We start from the raw sequence: 14,606 nt of genomic DNA, 5'->3' as shown, positions 1-14,606 counted from the left end.
CACACTTCAAACCTCACCCGAGCTCCTACTCGGTGGGTCTCCTACCCCCAGGACACCTCCCCACTCAGGTCCAAGAAACACGGAAATATTTATTAACACAGCCGATTTTATTGTTTAAAAACTTTGCACTGATTTTTAAAATTCTCCCTGCCATGAAACCAAGCGGCAGAAGAGGGTGAAAAAACACTTTTAATACATATTTTGTTTTTGAAAACCAAGAATTAAACTTCAAGCCAACTGGAGCCCAACCAAGGAAGGGGAAATCACCTTCCTTGTGTCAAGCAAGGATGTGACGGAATCGGGCCCAGCAGAGAAGGGGGACCTATCAAAACTTCCTCTGCAGAGCTAAATCAGAGCATTCCTCTCTCTCCCCTTCTCCTCCCTGGGGGAAAAGAGGGTCAGTTACATTTAAAAGGTAGTTGCAATGAACTTTTTTTTCCTGGTGTAGCTGCGCTGATCTGAAGACCCTCTGTGGTTGCCAGCAGGGTTCACTGGGAGTAACACTTAGCTAGAAGGAGCAGGATGAATCTGTACCTAACTACAAAATGCCCCAGTAGCACCCACAGCGATCAAATCAACAGTGTTTACAAGAAGGCGTCACACCACTCCCGCAGGCAGCCATAGCAGTCCCTGGACTGCTTTGCGTTGGCCCCGCAGGTGTCCTTCAGCCACTCGCGGAAGAGATCCTCATCTTTCTTCAGCACCAAGAACTGCCCCAGCACCACGTACGCCTGGGGGGAGGAAGGGGGAGAGAGAGGCACTGGGTTAGCAACCAGCAACATCCGGTGGAGCAGGACATTTGGTCATCTCACGAGAAGGGAGGACTCTTTAGAAAAGACCCTGATGCTGGGAAAAACTGAAGGCAAAAGGAGAAGGGGATGAGACGGTTAGATAGTGTCACAGAGGCAGTGAACATGAATTTGGAAACGCTCCGGAAGTTAGTGGTAGACGGGGGGCCTGGAGTGCTGTGGTCCATGGGGTCATGAAGAGTTGGATACAGCTTAATGACTGAACAACAACAATAAAAGCTGGAGACTGTGTATACCCAATTTGAGCCAGCAAACTGGGCTACTGGGCAGGAGGTCTGGTCTAGAGGGTAGAGCCTCCATTTGCCTGAAGATAACATCCGCAGGTCGCCAGTGCAAGGCCACCGGCACCGTGAATGGCGAGACCTTGAAGCAGCTGACAAGCCCAGCCGAATTATTCCACCTGCTCTTTGGTGGAACGAAGAAGCGTCTTGGCTGCCCTCCATGTGAGAGATGAAGGAGCTGCTTGTCAGCTTGCGTGGGAGGAAACTGGAGGCCAGAATGTAATACCAGATCAGAAAGATCCATCTGAAATGTTGTGGCTCTTGAAAGATAGAACCTTCCTTCGATTGTGAAAATCCCTACGGGGATTTAGAACAGCCTGCCTTTGTAAACCGCCTTGAATAAAGTCTGAAGAGAAATCTGACAACCAAGAAAGGCGGTAGATAAATACCTGTATTATTATTATTATTACTGTGCTGTTAGAGCTTAAGCTGGGAAGACTGAAGTAGTTTTGTCCCTTGCTCCTAAAGTTGGGCCACCTTAAATCATAGTGAGGCTAACCTAGGCACTGCCATTGTGACACTGATAGAAAGAGCAAACATTTTCTGCGAAGCCTGAAAAAAGCACCCCAGAAGGTTCACCCCCCCACTCCACCAGCAGACCCCCCACTCAGACCCAGCTGCCCAGAAGAGACCTTGTCAAAGCCTTTTTCTTCCAGCTTCCTGCCAAGTACATCACCGATACCAGCCAGAGTGCTTACGGTCTTCTCGCCCATGGGCTCTGCCACAAAATCCCGGTGCTTCTGGCTGGTGGTCATTGTGGCTGCGGCTTGACCTGCAAAGAAAGCCAGAGATAAGGCAGATGGTGTGACTAAGTGTGAACAAAAAGACTGTTCAGCAACCAGCAAGCGCAACAGGGCACTCACGGCACACACCTCCCGCAGCCTAATCATTTTGTTTTGAAATATTGCCACCTTGCTTTTTATGCCCATTGCTTACAGAACAAACCAAACCACCAGTAAAACAATGGAAGGTTTATGAAGTGCTTTCCCAAAGCTCAAAACTCAGGGGTCCCCAATGTCAGCAGGGGGATACATTTATGTTTCCCCTTCCCCATGGATACTGGAAACAGCAGATAAGGGGGAACCTTATAACCATGGTTCCCAACACCCATTACTTACACAATTACCTATAAGCAGAAAGCGTATAGCAAGAGACAAACAGTCAGGCAGCCTGAAGTCAGAAGGCAGAGTGAGAGCAATCCTGGGGAGGAAGTTAAATGTTCGCTTTTAATCTAGCCTGCAGGCTGCCTACCTGCTTGTCCCTTGCTATAGGCTTTCTGCTTATAGTGTGTGGTTAAAAGAAGATACGTTCGCACAAAGCACTGATATGATGAAGATAAACAAAGGTAATGGGTATGGGGATTGCACGAGGAACCGAACCTGTGGATACCAGGGGATGCCTGTATAACAGGGGTGTCCAAAGTTTTTGGCAGGAGAGCCACATCATCTCTCTGACACTGTGTCAGAGGCCAGGGAAAAAAATTGATTTACATTTAAAATTTGAATAAATTTACATAAGTTTACATAAACGAATATATTAAAGATGAACTTATATGAATGAATAAAGGTCTTGCAATAGCTCAAGGCCCATAAAAGGCCTTGCACAAAGCAAGGCCGGCCTTTCCTTTGCTGCCACTGCTGCATCACAGACGTGAAACAACAAGCCGTGGAGGGAGCCCTCGTCCCACAGCTCACGCGAGAGGTCAAACAGTTGCCCTCATGCTGAGAGCAGTTGTGTCGGGCCAGTGTGGGCTCCAACAAATCTCCGGAGGGCCAGAGGCTCATTGGAGACTGGGAGCTCCCTGAGGGCTGCACTGGGAGGCCTTGAGGGCTGCAAGTGGCCCCAGGGCCGGGGTTTGGGCACCCCTGCTGTATAATCAAAAGCTGACTGAAGTGACAAAAACACTGCACAACAATCCTTTTGTTGTCACGTATCCTGACTGTCCAGAAGCTGGACAGAGGTCTTGATACATGATGCAAAGGAGCACAGGGCAGGGGGCAATCAGAACAGGCAAGGGGTACACGCCCGTGGACAGCCCTGCCAGGAGAGCGCACTGCACGTCTGGGATTGACGATAGTGCCCTGGGCCCGTCATGCACAGCAACATTTTCAGTCTCCAGATAAGGGAATGGGCGGCAGGGAGGCAGCTGCTGGCAGGACTCCCAGCACAGCGAAATAAGGCCACCAGGACAGCTCAACACGGCAACAGCACCCTCTGTTAATTCACCAGGAGCCACAGAAGAGGTTCAAGGCGCCCACTCAACACGCCAGGAACTTTCTCGTTCTTGTCTTGCCCATTTAATCCCTGGCAGCCTCTGCACTTCGCATGATGACACCCGCCCGGCTGAGGCGGAACCTCAAGCCAGCCCCAGGCACCCCATGCGCACACTTCACACGCAGACCCTGGACGAGTCTGGGCACGAGCTCTTTATGCCGGGGGGGGCTGCGGTTCTGCTGCTGCACACGCTTTCCGGGGAGTCAGTTCCACCGCACTCTGCGGGGCCTGCACACGCCCAGGACTGGGCTGTGGGACGGCGCTAAGCGGCTGCAGTTTGCAAAGCAAGAACTGTTTATTGAAAAGCAACTGGGGGTCTCAGAAGAGCCTCAGAAGCAGGCAGGGCCACGTCATGTGGCAGGGGGTTCCACAGAAGAGAAGCTCTGCTGTGGCTGCCTCCTCGGAGGGCTGGCAGGGAGAAGAGATGACCACGTCTTGTGGCAGGCAGTCCCGCAGGCGCACAGGAGAAGAGAAGGTCTGCTGTAGCTGCCTCCCTGGGGGGGAGGGGGAGTGGAAGCAGTCAGGGCCACGTCTTGTGGCAGGGAGTTCCGCAGGCCTGCAGGAGACGAGGCTCTGCCGCAGCTGCCTCCAAGGAAGGCGGGGGGCGGGGCAGGCACCTTCCCCCCACCTGAGCCCCCTCCTGGACTCCCCCCCCACCCCCGGCCGGCGGCCCCCCACTCACCGCCTCTCTCCAACCGTCGCTCCCGCCCGATGACCAGCCTCCCCACTGCGCCTGCGCCAAGGCCGCCCAGCACTTCCGGGTCGCTTACAGCCTTAAGCCCGGGCGCGCCCCTGACGCCTCTAGTCGCCCAGAAGCATAGAGATGGGAGACGCTCTAGGCACCCGGGAGGCTCTCTATGGTCCCCTGAACAGCTCTGCTTGGACTATATAGTATACAGTAGTTATAGTTATAGTATATAGTAGTATAGTATAATTATTCATTATTGGCATTAATTATATAATCACCATCGTGTTGTTATTATGTCAATAGTTATATGATTGTTGTAATTAATTCATTACATAATTACTACTATGTTGCTATTATCAACATATCAATAGCAACAGTATAATAGTGATTATATAATGAATTGAAATCAATAATTAATAATTCTGCTATCCAGTTATGCAGTCCCGACACACCTAATTGTGCCCACCCATCACAGCTCTCGTGTCTCAGGCTCTTCAGCCCCGGAGTCTGCCTTCAGGGGCTGCTTGGGGATCCTGGTTCTGATGCTGCCCAATCATCCATTAGCCCCACCCCTGCTTCCTCTCTCTCTCTGCAATAGTCCAATAGCCCCATCCCTGCTTCCACAATCTTCCTTTCTGCCCCTCCACTTCTGCGTCACCCCCCCCAGGGGCCGGGGATAAGAACAGGCCCTCAGTTTGGCTGTACGTGCCGTAAGAGGCGACTAAACAGCCACCATGTAGATGGGACTGGTCAGCCTGGGAAGGCAGCTCATCTGAGAGAAGGAAAACTCTGATCCCAAACCTCCACTGCCTTGTGGCTACATCTAGTTATGGAAAAGGCTTCAGGAGTCAACCTCGAGGCAAAACCCGGAGCCGGAGTCCCTGAGGCAGTTCGTGGCTGAACACAGTCACGTTCTGGCAACTCCTGCGACGCCGCTGGAACCAACCGTATTGGCCTCTGCCGTTCCATTGGACCATTCCAGCGACATGGAGAGGGGGGATTTGCTGCATGGGTAACAGCATATCCTGCATACCTTCTTTACCCAGGCTTCGCGCACTGGAGAGGACACTCCAACTTCGCCATACGGCGTCGGCACAACACGGGAAGCAGCAGTTTACCGGTTATAAGTCTTTGCTCGATTGGCGTAGAGCGTGACGCCGGGGGCTGCTTCCGATGGTGGGAGAGATCATTGCATCTCATTGGGCAGCTACCGCCCGCCTTAAGCTTGGCAGTCCCCAGCCAGTAAGGTGTTGCCTCGCCACGGTCCGTTAACCTCATGGGGTGCATGGGGTTTAGGGTGAAAACCGACAAGCGGGTCGACAACTCTGCACCATGCAACAGAAAACAGAAAACTCCTGCCCTAAAACTGGGCACCTGGAACGTACAGGTAGACCACAGCTGCGATACAAGGACATCTGCAAGAGGGATCTGAAGGACTTAGGGGTGGACCTCAACAGGTGGGAAACCTTGGCCTCTGAGCGGCCCGCTTGGAGGCAGGCTGTGGAGCATGGCCTTTCCCAGTTTGAAGAGGCACTTGGGCAAAGAGGCAAAGAAGGAAGGCCCACAGCCAGGGAGACAGGCCAGGGACAGACTGCACTTGCTCCCGGTGTGGAAGGGATTGTCACTTTTCAGCCACACTAGACGCTGTTCCAGAACCACCATTCAGAGCGCGATACCAGAGTCTTTCCAGACTGAAGGTTGCCAACATGACATGCTGCCCAAGGGCTGTTCTGAGCGTGGAGCAGCGGCGCCACCCAGTGGCCAAAGCCGCCCATTGCAGCCCTTCACCTGCCAGCCCCCCACTGCTCTCTGGCCTCCCACGGCTTTTAATTGCTCAGCATGCAGCCTGAAGGGAGGCTGGAAGCATTCGAATTCCATCTGATGACTCAGCAGGACCAGCCCAGGAGGGGCAAAGAAGTCTTGCTGTGCAAGAGCCTGTCCCTTTAAGAAGCAGCCCTCTGGGGCACGTGACCAGGTGCTGGCAGAGGGGTGGCTTCAGCCCTTACATGGGTACCTCTGACGCCATCCCAGTGGACCAATCAGAGCCTAGAACGGGAAAGGGATCATCCTGCTGGTGATGCTGATTTGTTGAGTCATGAAAGAAGGCGGGTGACTCTGGAGGATTTGCTGGGTGAGTTTCCCCTTTCACTTCTCCCCCCCCCCCCATGCTATGAATTTGGGGTCCCTGCAAGGATCCCCTGGTGTTGACCCCATGCACTCGCCATGCAATGGGTGCAGGGGTCCCATCACCCCCTGCACCAGTTCTTTCCATTGTGCAATTAGCTGAGACCTCATTGTGCTCCCCAACATGCTGGGGTGGGTGCAGAGGCTCCTGGGGGAGGGTGAGCATAGAGGTGGGGGGGTTGCAAAGAGGAGGTTGCAAATGCGGCAGCGGGCACCGGCCACAGAGCATGCACAGAGGGCTTTTGCAAAACCCGCACGGACCACGCTTGCAGGAAGAGAGGCAGGACGGCGCAATGGTTCAGATGTACTTATATGAAAGCAGACCCTGCACCAGCCATTTTCAACCACTGTGCCGTGGCACACTGGTGTGCCACCAGTGGTCCACAGGTGTGCCACAGGAATTTGGGGGAAGGTCATTTATTAACAGTGCCAACGGGAGATGTGAGCCCTCACTGGCAGCATGGTGTGCCTTGTCAATTGTCAAAAGACTGGTGGTTGCCTTGGCAATTTTAGTGCCTTGTCAGTGTGCCACGAGATGTAAAAGGTTGAAAATCACTGCCCTACACTGACTTATGCTCTTGCGTGTGTGGCAGCTGCAAAGCCTCCCCTCGTATCCCACGGCTGACACCATGTCGGAGCGGGAGGAACGGCGCTTCGTGGAGATCCCGCGAGAGTCGGTGCGGCTGATGGCGGAGAGCGCTGGGGTGGAGCTGACAGACGAGGTGGCCGCCCTGCTGGCTGAAGATGTCTGCTACCGCCTCAGAGAAGCGACTCAGGTGAGGGAGACCTTGGGGGGCACAGCCACAGGACAACAGGAATTAGAGAAGTGGTTTTCAGCCAGCGCTCAGTGGCACATTGGTGTGCCGTGCATGGTCTGCAGGTGTGCCGCGGGAGTTTGGGGGAGAGTCGTTTATTCGTAGGGCCATTGGGGGATGTGAGCCCCCACCGGCTCACATAGCCAGCTCACCGGCTCACCCCACCAGCTCACACAAGGCAAGGTGTGCCCTGTCTATTGTCAAAAACTGCTGGTGTGCCTTGACAATTTTAGCGCCTTGTTAGTGCTCTAGGAGGTGAGAAAGGTTGAACATGGCTAAATTAAAGGAACCGGCTTCATGCCCACATCCCACTGGCTGTGGCAAGGTGGCAAAACCGAATTGCCAACGGAAGGGTTTGGGCTGCGAGGCCTGCCATACTCTCTGTGTGTTGTGACTTCTCTCTCCGCTCACCTTCAGAACAGTTCCCAGTTCATGAAGCACACCAAACGCCGGAAACTGACCGTGGAAGACTTCAACCGGGCTCTGCGCTGGAGCAATGTGGAGGTGAGACCAAAGCCGCAGGTTAGTCCTCCCTGTTCTCCTTGGATGCAACTGGATGAAGAGTCTTCAGATTGCATCTGCAAGATATAGGAAGGCCCTCCTGACCCACATTGAGTCAAATACATGGGTCCTGAACTGGTGGATAAGGGGGGGCTGATCTGTATCTTTGTTGGCTGTCTTTACGCTAAAGCAGGGTAAAAAAGTCTGAAGAAATCAGACGCCCCTCCAGTTGCTGAGTTCAGCAGGCAACTGCATGCGGAGGCGAGTGGCCTGCTTTCTCAGGGACGGCGGCTGCTTCAAGGGGCTGAGGGCACCTTGTTTTTGCAGGCGGTGTGCGGCTACGGGTCACAGGATGCCCTCCCGTTCCGTGCCATCAAAGAAGGGGAACTCTACTTCCAGGAAGACCGTGAGGTCAACTTGGTGGAGCTGGCACTGGCCACCAACATCCCCAAGGGCTGCGCGGAGACAGCGGTGAGAGGTGGGCATTGTGAAGGGGGTTGGGCAAACAGGGCAGCTGAGGGCACACCCGATCCTATTTGGATGCCATGCCAATGGTGCACTAGTGCTGGTGCACTTCTGGAGCCCCCATAAATGGGAAGGAGAAATGCCAGAGGCTAAGAAAAGTCACCCTGGCGTAGGCCCTCCCAGGAATAGCCCTGGCATTCATGGCAACGCCAGCGTAGCCCACCATCCACAGAGTGGCATCCGGATGCCCAAGGGGCTGACCTCTGCATCTGCTCAGCCCCAACACTGGCAACCAGAAGAGCACTGCCAGGGTAAACCAGGCTGGAGCTGGGGGCGGGCACAAGGGCAATGAGTGGGAGTGTTGCCCCCGATAGTCCTCAGGAATGAGCAAGAGTCTCCCCCAGTAACCACAGGGAGATACCACAAGGCAGGGCGCTTAGAAGACTTTTATCAGGGGGTGCAAAGTTTCTTTCATGCCTCTTCCCGAAGGGGCAGGGGATAAAACAGGGTGGGGGAGAACAGCAACAGGGGCCATTCTTAATATCAATAATAGTAATAATTTCATGCTACAGGCAGGGGGTTGGACTAGATGACCTCTTTGGTAACTCTGTGATTCTGCAAGCGGACAGCTGAGTTGTGCAGCTAACTGCTGACTCTCCCCCTTCCTGTTTGTAGTTCACGTCTCCTACCTGGACGGGAAAGGAAACCTGGAGCCACAGGGATCTGGTAAGAACCACGCAAGCCCTTGCTGCAGCTTCCTCCTGTGTCGTTTTGTGCTTCTTGGACATACGTGTGCCCTGCCTTCCCAACACGTGACACCGTGACCCAGGAATTGCTGCCCCCTCCTCGAGATGTGATGCTTGTCAGTCTCCTGTCCCTCTAAGACCCCCCCCTCCAATTTCCCTGTCCTCCCGATCACCCACAAATCTCTCTTCCTTCTGCTGCCTCTCCCCAGTGCCCAGCGTTGTCTCATCACTGACTGACGACCTGCTGAAATATTACCAACACGTGACTCGAGCGGTGCTGGGGGATGACCCTCAGTTGATGAAGGTTGGTTTGGGGGAGGGTGGTGAAGGGAGGGGGGATTCTTCAGTGAGTGCACAGGGGTTGGGGTGTTTTGGGAGCTGCATGCAATGGCCCCTGGAAGGGATCAAGGTCTCCTCCAAATTTGGCACTGATTTTCAACATTTTTCATCTCATGGCATGCTGACTTATATGGTCTTCTCTTGTGATGTCACGTCTGGCTGCTGGGAGACTCTTCTGGGTCTTCGTTGTTGGCAACCTTCAGTCTCGAAAGACTCTGATATCGCGCTCTGAATGGTGGTTCTGGCACAGCGTCTAGTATGGCTGAAAAGGCCAATCCGGGAGTGACAATCCCTTCCACACTGGGAGCAAGTGCAGTCTGTCCCTGGTCTGTCTCCCTGGCTATGGGCCTTCCTTCTTTGCCTCAGTCTGCTGGCCAAGTGTCTCATTAAACTGGGAAAGGCCATGCTGCACAGCCTGCCTCCAAGCGGGCCGCTCAGAGGCCAGGGTTTCCCACTTGTTGAGGTCCACTCCTAAGGCCTTCAGATCCCTCTTGCAGATGTCCTTGTATCGCAGCTGTGGTCTACCTGTAGGGCGCTTTCCCTGCACAAGTTCTCCATAGAGGAGATCCTTTGGGATCCGGCCATCATCCATTCTCACGACATGACCGAGCCAACACAGGCGTCTCTGTTTCAGCAGTGCATACATGCTAGGGATTCCAGCACGTTCCAGGACTGTGTTGTTTGGAACGTTGTCCTGTGTCTTGCAGCTCTGTTTTCAGAGCAACTATCCGTATTCAACAATCGTGTGTCCTTCTTCCTCCACTGGCTCTGCCGTGACTACAGTTTCCCTAGAAACAGAGCCACAGAACCCAGAAGACGTTTCAGCAATTTTCAACCGCTGTGCTCCAAGCTCCCACGGCACCCCTGTGGACCTCTCACGGCACCCCAGAGTGCCACGGCACAGAGGTTGAATATTGCTGGTGTAGAGTCGCAACAAAGGCTGCGGCTGAGGTTTTCTCCATGGGGTGGCAGCCACCCTGCCTGACCCTCCGCTTCCGACCCGCACAGGTGGCCCTGCAGGACCTGCAGACCAACTCCAGGATTGCAGCTCTCCTTCCCTACTTTGTCTACGTCGTGAGTGGGGTGAGTTGAGCGGCCTCGGAACCCTCCACGTGCCCCTTTCGATCCTGCCCTGCTGTTCCTGCAAGACGCTCAGGGCAGCGTGCAATAAAAAGCCAGTTGGCCAGAGAGTGACACGCCCCAAATCCTCAACACCAAGATCTCTCTTGTCCCAGTCGAGCAGAGGCCTGCCCCATGGGGAGGGAAGGGAAGGGGAGCCCAAACAGCAGGCTTGGCTTCCTTCTGGCCCCTTCCTCCCCCCTATGCTTTACTTCATGCACCCCCCCCCCCCACAGGTCAAATCAGTGAGCCACGACCTGGGGCAGCTGAATCGCCTCCTGCACGTTGCCAAGGCCCTCATGCAGAACCCCTACGTCTGCCTGGGCTCCTACGTCAAGAGCCTCATCGCCAGCGTCATGTACTGCGTGCTGGAGCCCCTGGCCGCCTCCATCAACCCACTCAACGACCACTGGACCCTGCGCGACTACGCAGCCATGCTCCTAGGTCACATCTTCTGGTATGCGCCCCCCATTGCCCCTAGCTTTGGCAGGGAGATTTCCTCCCACTGGAACCTCTTGGGGCCGTGGGGGGCCGTGGGGAGCCCTGAGCCACAGTGAAGGGCTAAGAGGGGCACGAAGATCTCTCTCTCTCTCCCCCTCCCTAAGGGGGACAGATTATTATTATTATTATTATTATTATTATTATTATTATTATTATTATTATTAATAAACTTTATTTATATGCCGCCCTTCTCCCCACTGGGGAGAAATCCCAGGATTTCTCACTGGGATTGGATTATCCAGCAGAATGAAAAGCTGTAGCCTCAGGACAGACCTGTTCATATAACTGGGGCTGGAAGGGACTAGTCACTTGTAGCCTGGACACTTCCTATGGGGCCTTGTAAACGGTTCATGTAGGGTGATTGGGGGCTGGGTGGGAGCTTGCTCCTGATGCAAATGCGTCCCTTTCTGCAGGACCCACGGTGACCTGGTGAGCGGCCTCTATCACCAGATCCTGCTGTCCCTCCAGAAGGTGCTGGCCGACCCCGTCCGCCCCCTCTGCTCTCACTACGGGGCGGTGGTGGGGCTGCATGCCTTGGGGTGGAAGGTAAGTGTCGCTTCCCCCTCTGCTGGGCTGCCTTTCTCCCCCCACTGGACCTAAATGGGTGGCTCATCCTTGGCCCTCCCTTCCTCTCCCCCAGGCTGTGGAGCGGGTGCTGTACCCCCACCTCGCCACCTACTGGTCGAACCTGCAGGCCGTGCTGGACGACTACTCTGTGTCCAATGCCCAGGTGAAGGCAGACGGGCACAAGGTCTACGGTGCCATCCTGGTGAGTCTTTCCTCAGGGAGGGGGGAAGGCCCCTTCGTTGCTTGGGGGCTCTGACCCTCAAGGCTGGAGAGTTCCACCTTTCTGTCTGTGAGGTCAACAGATTCAAACGTTTTAATCAGGCTCGTTTCTCAGTCAATCAGTTTTCAGTGATTAATCAATGGGGCAGCCCCCTTTTTATTTTACTCATTACTATTTTCGGCCCTTCCCCCAAGGAGCTCAGGTCGTGTACGTGGTTCCTCCCCTCCTTTTTGTCCTCACAACCGCCGCTTTCTTTCCAGATGAGGAGACTTCTCTACCTGCTCACCTGGCAGCAGTTCTTGCTCGCCACAGGCGATCAGGCAGTTTAGCTAGCCCAGGTTTGCAATCTGGCAACGATACCCTCTTCAATCTGCTTTCCTTCACTTAGGTGGCAGTGGAGCGACTCCTGAAAATGAAGGCACAGTCTGTTTTGGCGCCGGTCCAGGCGGAGGGCTGCGGCGGGGAAGGCCGCGCAAGGGAGGGCTGCCCTTGGCTCAGCCCCCTGCAGGACCCCCAGGTGGAGTTTGGTTTTGGCATTGCCAGCCACCTGCTGCAGCTGGGCAGCGGTGGCCCCCAGGCAGGAGTGGGCATTTCAGCCAACCCCCCCGCCGTCCCCTTGAACAAAATCTACCAGGAGCTGTATTATTTCTTCGGGGACAGCCTCGCCACCCGCTTCGGCACAGGCTCTGGGCTGTCCCCGACCGAACCGATGCTGGCCAGCGCTCCCCGGGTGGCGGACGCCAAAAAGGAGCAGCCGGCCTTCGGGGCCGGGGACGCGGTACGCAAGATGCCCCAGCTGACCGCCAACGCCACCGTGAGCCCCCGGGAGGAGGAGAGTCCGCGCGGGGAGTTCTCGGCCAGCCGCGCCCCTCTGCACCGCTCGGCCAGCCTGCCTCGTTCCCGCAGTGCCTCCCGCCAGCAGGGGCACCGCCCCGGCATCCGAGACGTCTTCCAGAAGTGCCGCTTCTCCCCGCAGGGGGCTCCCCGCTTCAGCTTTGTGATTGCCGGGCGGCAGGTGGAGCGGCGGTGCCAGGGCCGCCTCTTCCAGACCTGTTTCCTGCAGCACCACGGCCCCAGCCCTGTCTCCCGCTATGCCCAGAAATTGCCCATGATCGGAAGGACCAGCAAGCCTGTCAACAAATGGGCCCACTCTGAATATTCTCTCTACCTGCCTCTTTGAGGCGCCTGCGTCCTGGAGGAGCGCTCAGTGGGGTCTGATTGCCATCGCGGTGCTTCTCTGATTCCCCACAACCTCTGAGGATTTGGGTCTCATGCTGCGATGTCCAGGCCAAGCATCTGAAATGACATTGTGACCTCTTTGCGGAAAGTCTGGGTGCCCCTCCTCCTTTTGCGGGACCTGGGCTCGTTCAAGGAATCTGTGCCCTCCTGCCCAGAACAAAACCATAACTCCCCTCCTCAGAACAGAACAAATAAAAACACTTGGGTCCTGTTTTTTTTTGGGGGGGGAGCAATTCAAAACCGATTACACTGCCCAACATATATTTTGCTGTCTTAAAAGTTAAACCTTTCCTTGGATATATTGAAGGTGCCGATTCAAAAAATGGCATCAGTTTTGCCCCATCAGCTCTAGTTTTGGAGCTACAGTCCAGCCACATAGTGATGTGCAAAAATATAGTGTCATATTGTTATTTTAGGAGTATTATTAACTAGAGCTGACGGCCAAACCCGATGCCACTTTTGGAAGCAGCAGATATACTCCAGAATAGGTCTAACTTCTGAAGCACCAGAACAATTTTTGTTGTTGTTGAGCAGTGTTGCCACCCCTTCCCCAACTGTCAGCAACCGTTGCCCAGAATTCGGTTTTTCCTCACACCGGTTGCACAATCTGGCTGGTGTCCAATGTCTCTTTGAGTTAAGTCACTCTGCACCCCTCTTGCAGCTTGTCAACGGCATTTGGTGTGTGTGTGTGGGGGGGGAAGCTGTTCAGCCTTTGTTGTTTCGGAGCCTGGGGTAGAGATGCCAGTTTCGCCTCTGAGACCTGGACAGCCCCGCAGAGAGAAATTCAACAGGCAGCGCTTCCCTTAGCATAGAGAGGAGGAAGGGTGGGGTGTATGTGCAAACAGCTTTCACTATGTGTTGGTATGCTCAGATGCTGTCGAAAAGCAGGGTAGCAGAGCTGGGACAAAAATATGGCAACCCTGGAGCCAACAGCGGAAAGGCCCTGTGTTTCCTGTTGGGGGCTGGATGGGCAGAATATCCACAGATGCCCTGGCTGGAGGCTATCGGAAAGCTTCCCACATGTTCCTGAAAGGCTCTTCCTGTTTACTGGTGCCCCCTTTTGTTTGTAGAGTTTGGTACAGACACCTGAGGGCTGGCTGTACTGAATATTAAGCACTGTTTACCCAGACATGTCCTTGGAGTAGCAAGCCAACCACAGCCAGTTTTGCAAATGAGATTAAGGCTTTGTTTGGGGGAAATGTTGGGATTCTTTGGAAGGCTACCAAGAGTGGAGCCTGGGGGTGGGATCCTAAGAGCATCTGTGGGCTTGGGTGGGGGTGGGGGGTCACACCTGCAAGGACCACAAAGAAGGGGCTTGTACTAAATTTTTTGCTGACAAAAGTGTGTCCCCAGTTCTTTTTGGGGGGGAGGGGCAAGGAAATATTATGTGTTTGTAAGGAAAGTATTAAGTATTTTATACTTCTTTTAGTCTATGTATTTTTTTTCCTCATTTTGTGTTTTGATTTTGTTTTCATTTACTAATAAAGGAGGAAAAAAGTACCAGTGCTATTTTTATTTATTTATCACTTTTTAAATACATATATATGTAGCACTGCCCTTCCCCCAAGGAGCTCAGGGCAGTATCTATGCTTCCTCCCCTTCCAGCAACCCTGCAAAGTAGGCAAGGCTGAGAGAGAGAGAGAGACTGGCCCAGGAAGCTTCGTGGCTGAGCTGGGATTTGAACCTGGAGCTTCCAAACCATAAACAGGCACGTTGTTAAGGCAGAGCTGTTAGACTTCATGCTGGCAGGAACCCCAAGAAACTGCCATCAAGGGCAGCCCCATGCAGAGTAGTAGCTGGAGCTGGAACCAGTTGCCTCCTGCACTCCGTGAGCCACTGAATTGCATCAACAAAGGGC

The 14,606-nt window shown here is 54.2% G+C and overlaps 2 protein-coding genes across 2 annotated transcripts; one reads left to right on the top strand and one right to left on the bottom strand.

Moving 5' to 3' along the window:
* Nucleotides 1-88: 88 nt before the first annotated feature.
* BANF1 (BAF nuclear assembly factor 1) lies at nucleotides 89-4,126 on the bottom strand. The gene is made up of 3 exons (XM_066610281.1): nucleotides 4,047-4,126; nucleotides 1,723-1,862; nucleotides 89-731 (listed from the first exon to the last, which is right to left on the bottom strand). Exons 2-3 carry the CDS (start codon nucleotides 1,843-1,845, stop codon nucleotides 585-587), a joined length of 270 nt encoding a protein of 89 aa, XP_066466378.1. The 5' UTR covers nucleotides 1,846-1,862; nucleotides 4,047-4,126; the 3' UTR covers nucleotides 89-584.
* Nucleotides 4,127-6,102: 1,976 nt separating this feature from the next.
* On the top strand, nucleotides 6,103-13,988 carry TAF6L (TATA-box binding protein associated factor 6 like). The gene is made up of 11 exons (XM_066610261.1): nucleotides 6,103-6,183; nucleotides 6,830-7,012; nucleotides 7,469-7,555; nucleotides 7,880-8,030; nucleotides 8,693-8,743; nucleotides 8,973-9,067; nucleotides 10,111-10,185; nucleotides 10,458-10,678; nucleotides 11,136-11,268; nucleotides 11,363-11,491; nucleotides 11,898-13,988. The coding sequence occupies exons 2-11, from the start codon at nucleotides 6,866-6,868 to the stop codon at nucleotides 12,687-12,689; spliced, it is 1,881 nt and encodes a 626-aa protein (XP_066466358.1). The 5' UTR covers nucleotides 6,103-6,183; nucleotides 6,830-6,865; the 3' UTR covers nucleotides 12,690-13,988.
* Nucleotides 13,989-14,606: the final 618 nt, after the last annotated feature.

This window comes from Tiliqua scincoides, chromosome 15 (genome assembly GCF_035046505.1).
Source record: "Tiliqua scincoides isolate rTilSci1 chromosome 15, rTilSci1.hap2, whole genome shotgun sequence".
In the NCBI taxonomy this organism is placed as follows: Eukaryota; Metazoa; Chordata; class Lepidosauria; order Squamata; family Scincidae; genus Tiliqua; species Tiliqua scincoides.
This window is presented reverse-complemented; position numbering and strand designations above follow the sequence as displayed.

What these genes read in the sequence shown, in the direction of transcription:
- BANF1 (XM_066610281.1), bottom strand. Translation starts at nt 1,845, where the DNA reads ATGACCACCAGCCAGAAGCACCGGGATTTTGTGGCAGAGCCCATGGGC. An exon ending in AAGAAAAAGGCTTTGACAAG is followed by an intron (nt 732 to 1,722) that starts GTCTCTTCTGGG and finishes TCCTCCCCCCAG; the next exon opens with GCGTACGTGGTGCTGGGGCA.
- TAF6L (XM_066610261.1), top strand. Translation starts at nt 6,866, where the DNA reads ATGTCGGAGCGGGAGGAACGGCGCTTCGTGGAGATCCCGCGAGAGTCG. An exon ending in TTGTCTACGTCGTGAGTGGG is followed by an intron (nt 10,186 to 10,457) that starts GTGAGTTGAGCG and finishes CCCCCCCCACAG; the next exon opens with GTCAAATCAGTGAGCCACGA. An exon ending in CTCCTAGGTCACATCTTCTG is followed by an intron (nt 10,679 to 11,135) that starts GTATGCGCCCCC and finishes CCCTTTCTGCAG; the next exon opens with GACCCACGGTGACCTGGTGA.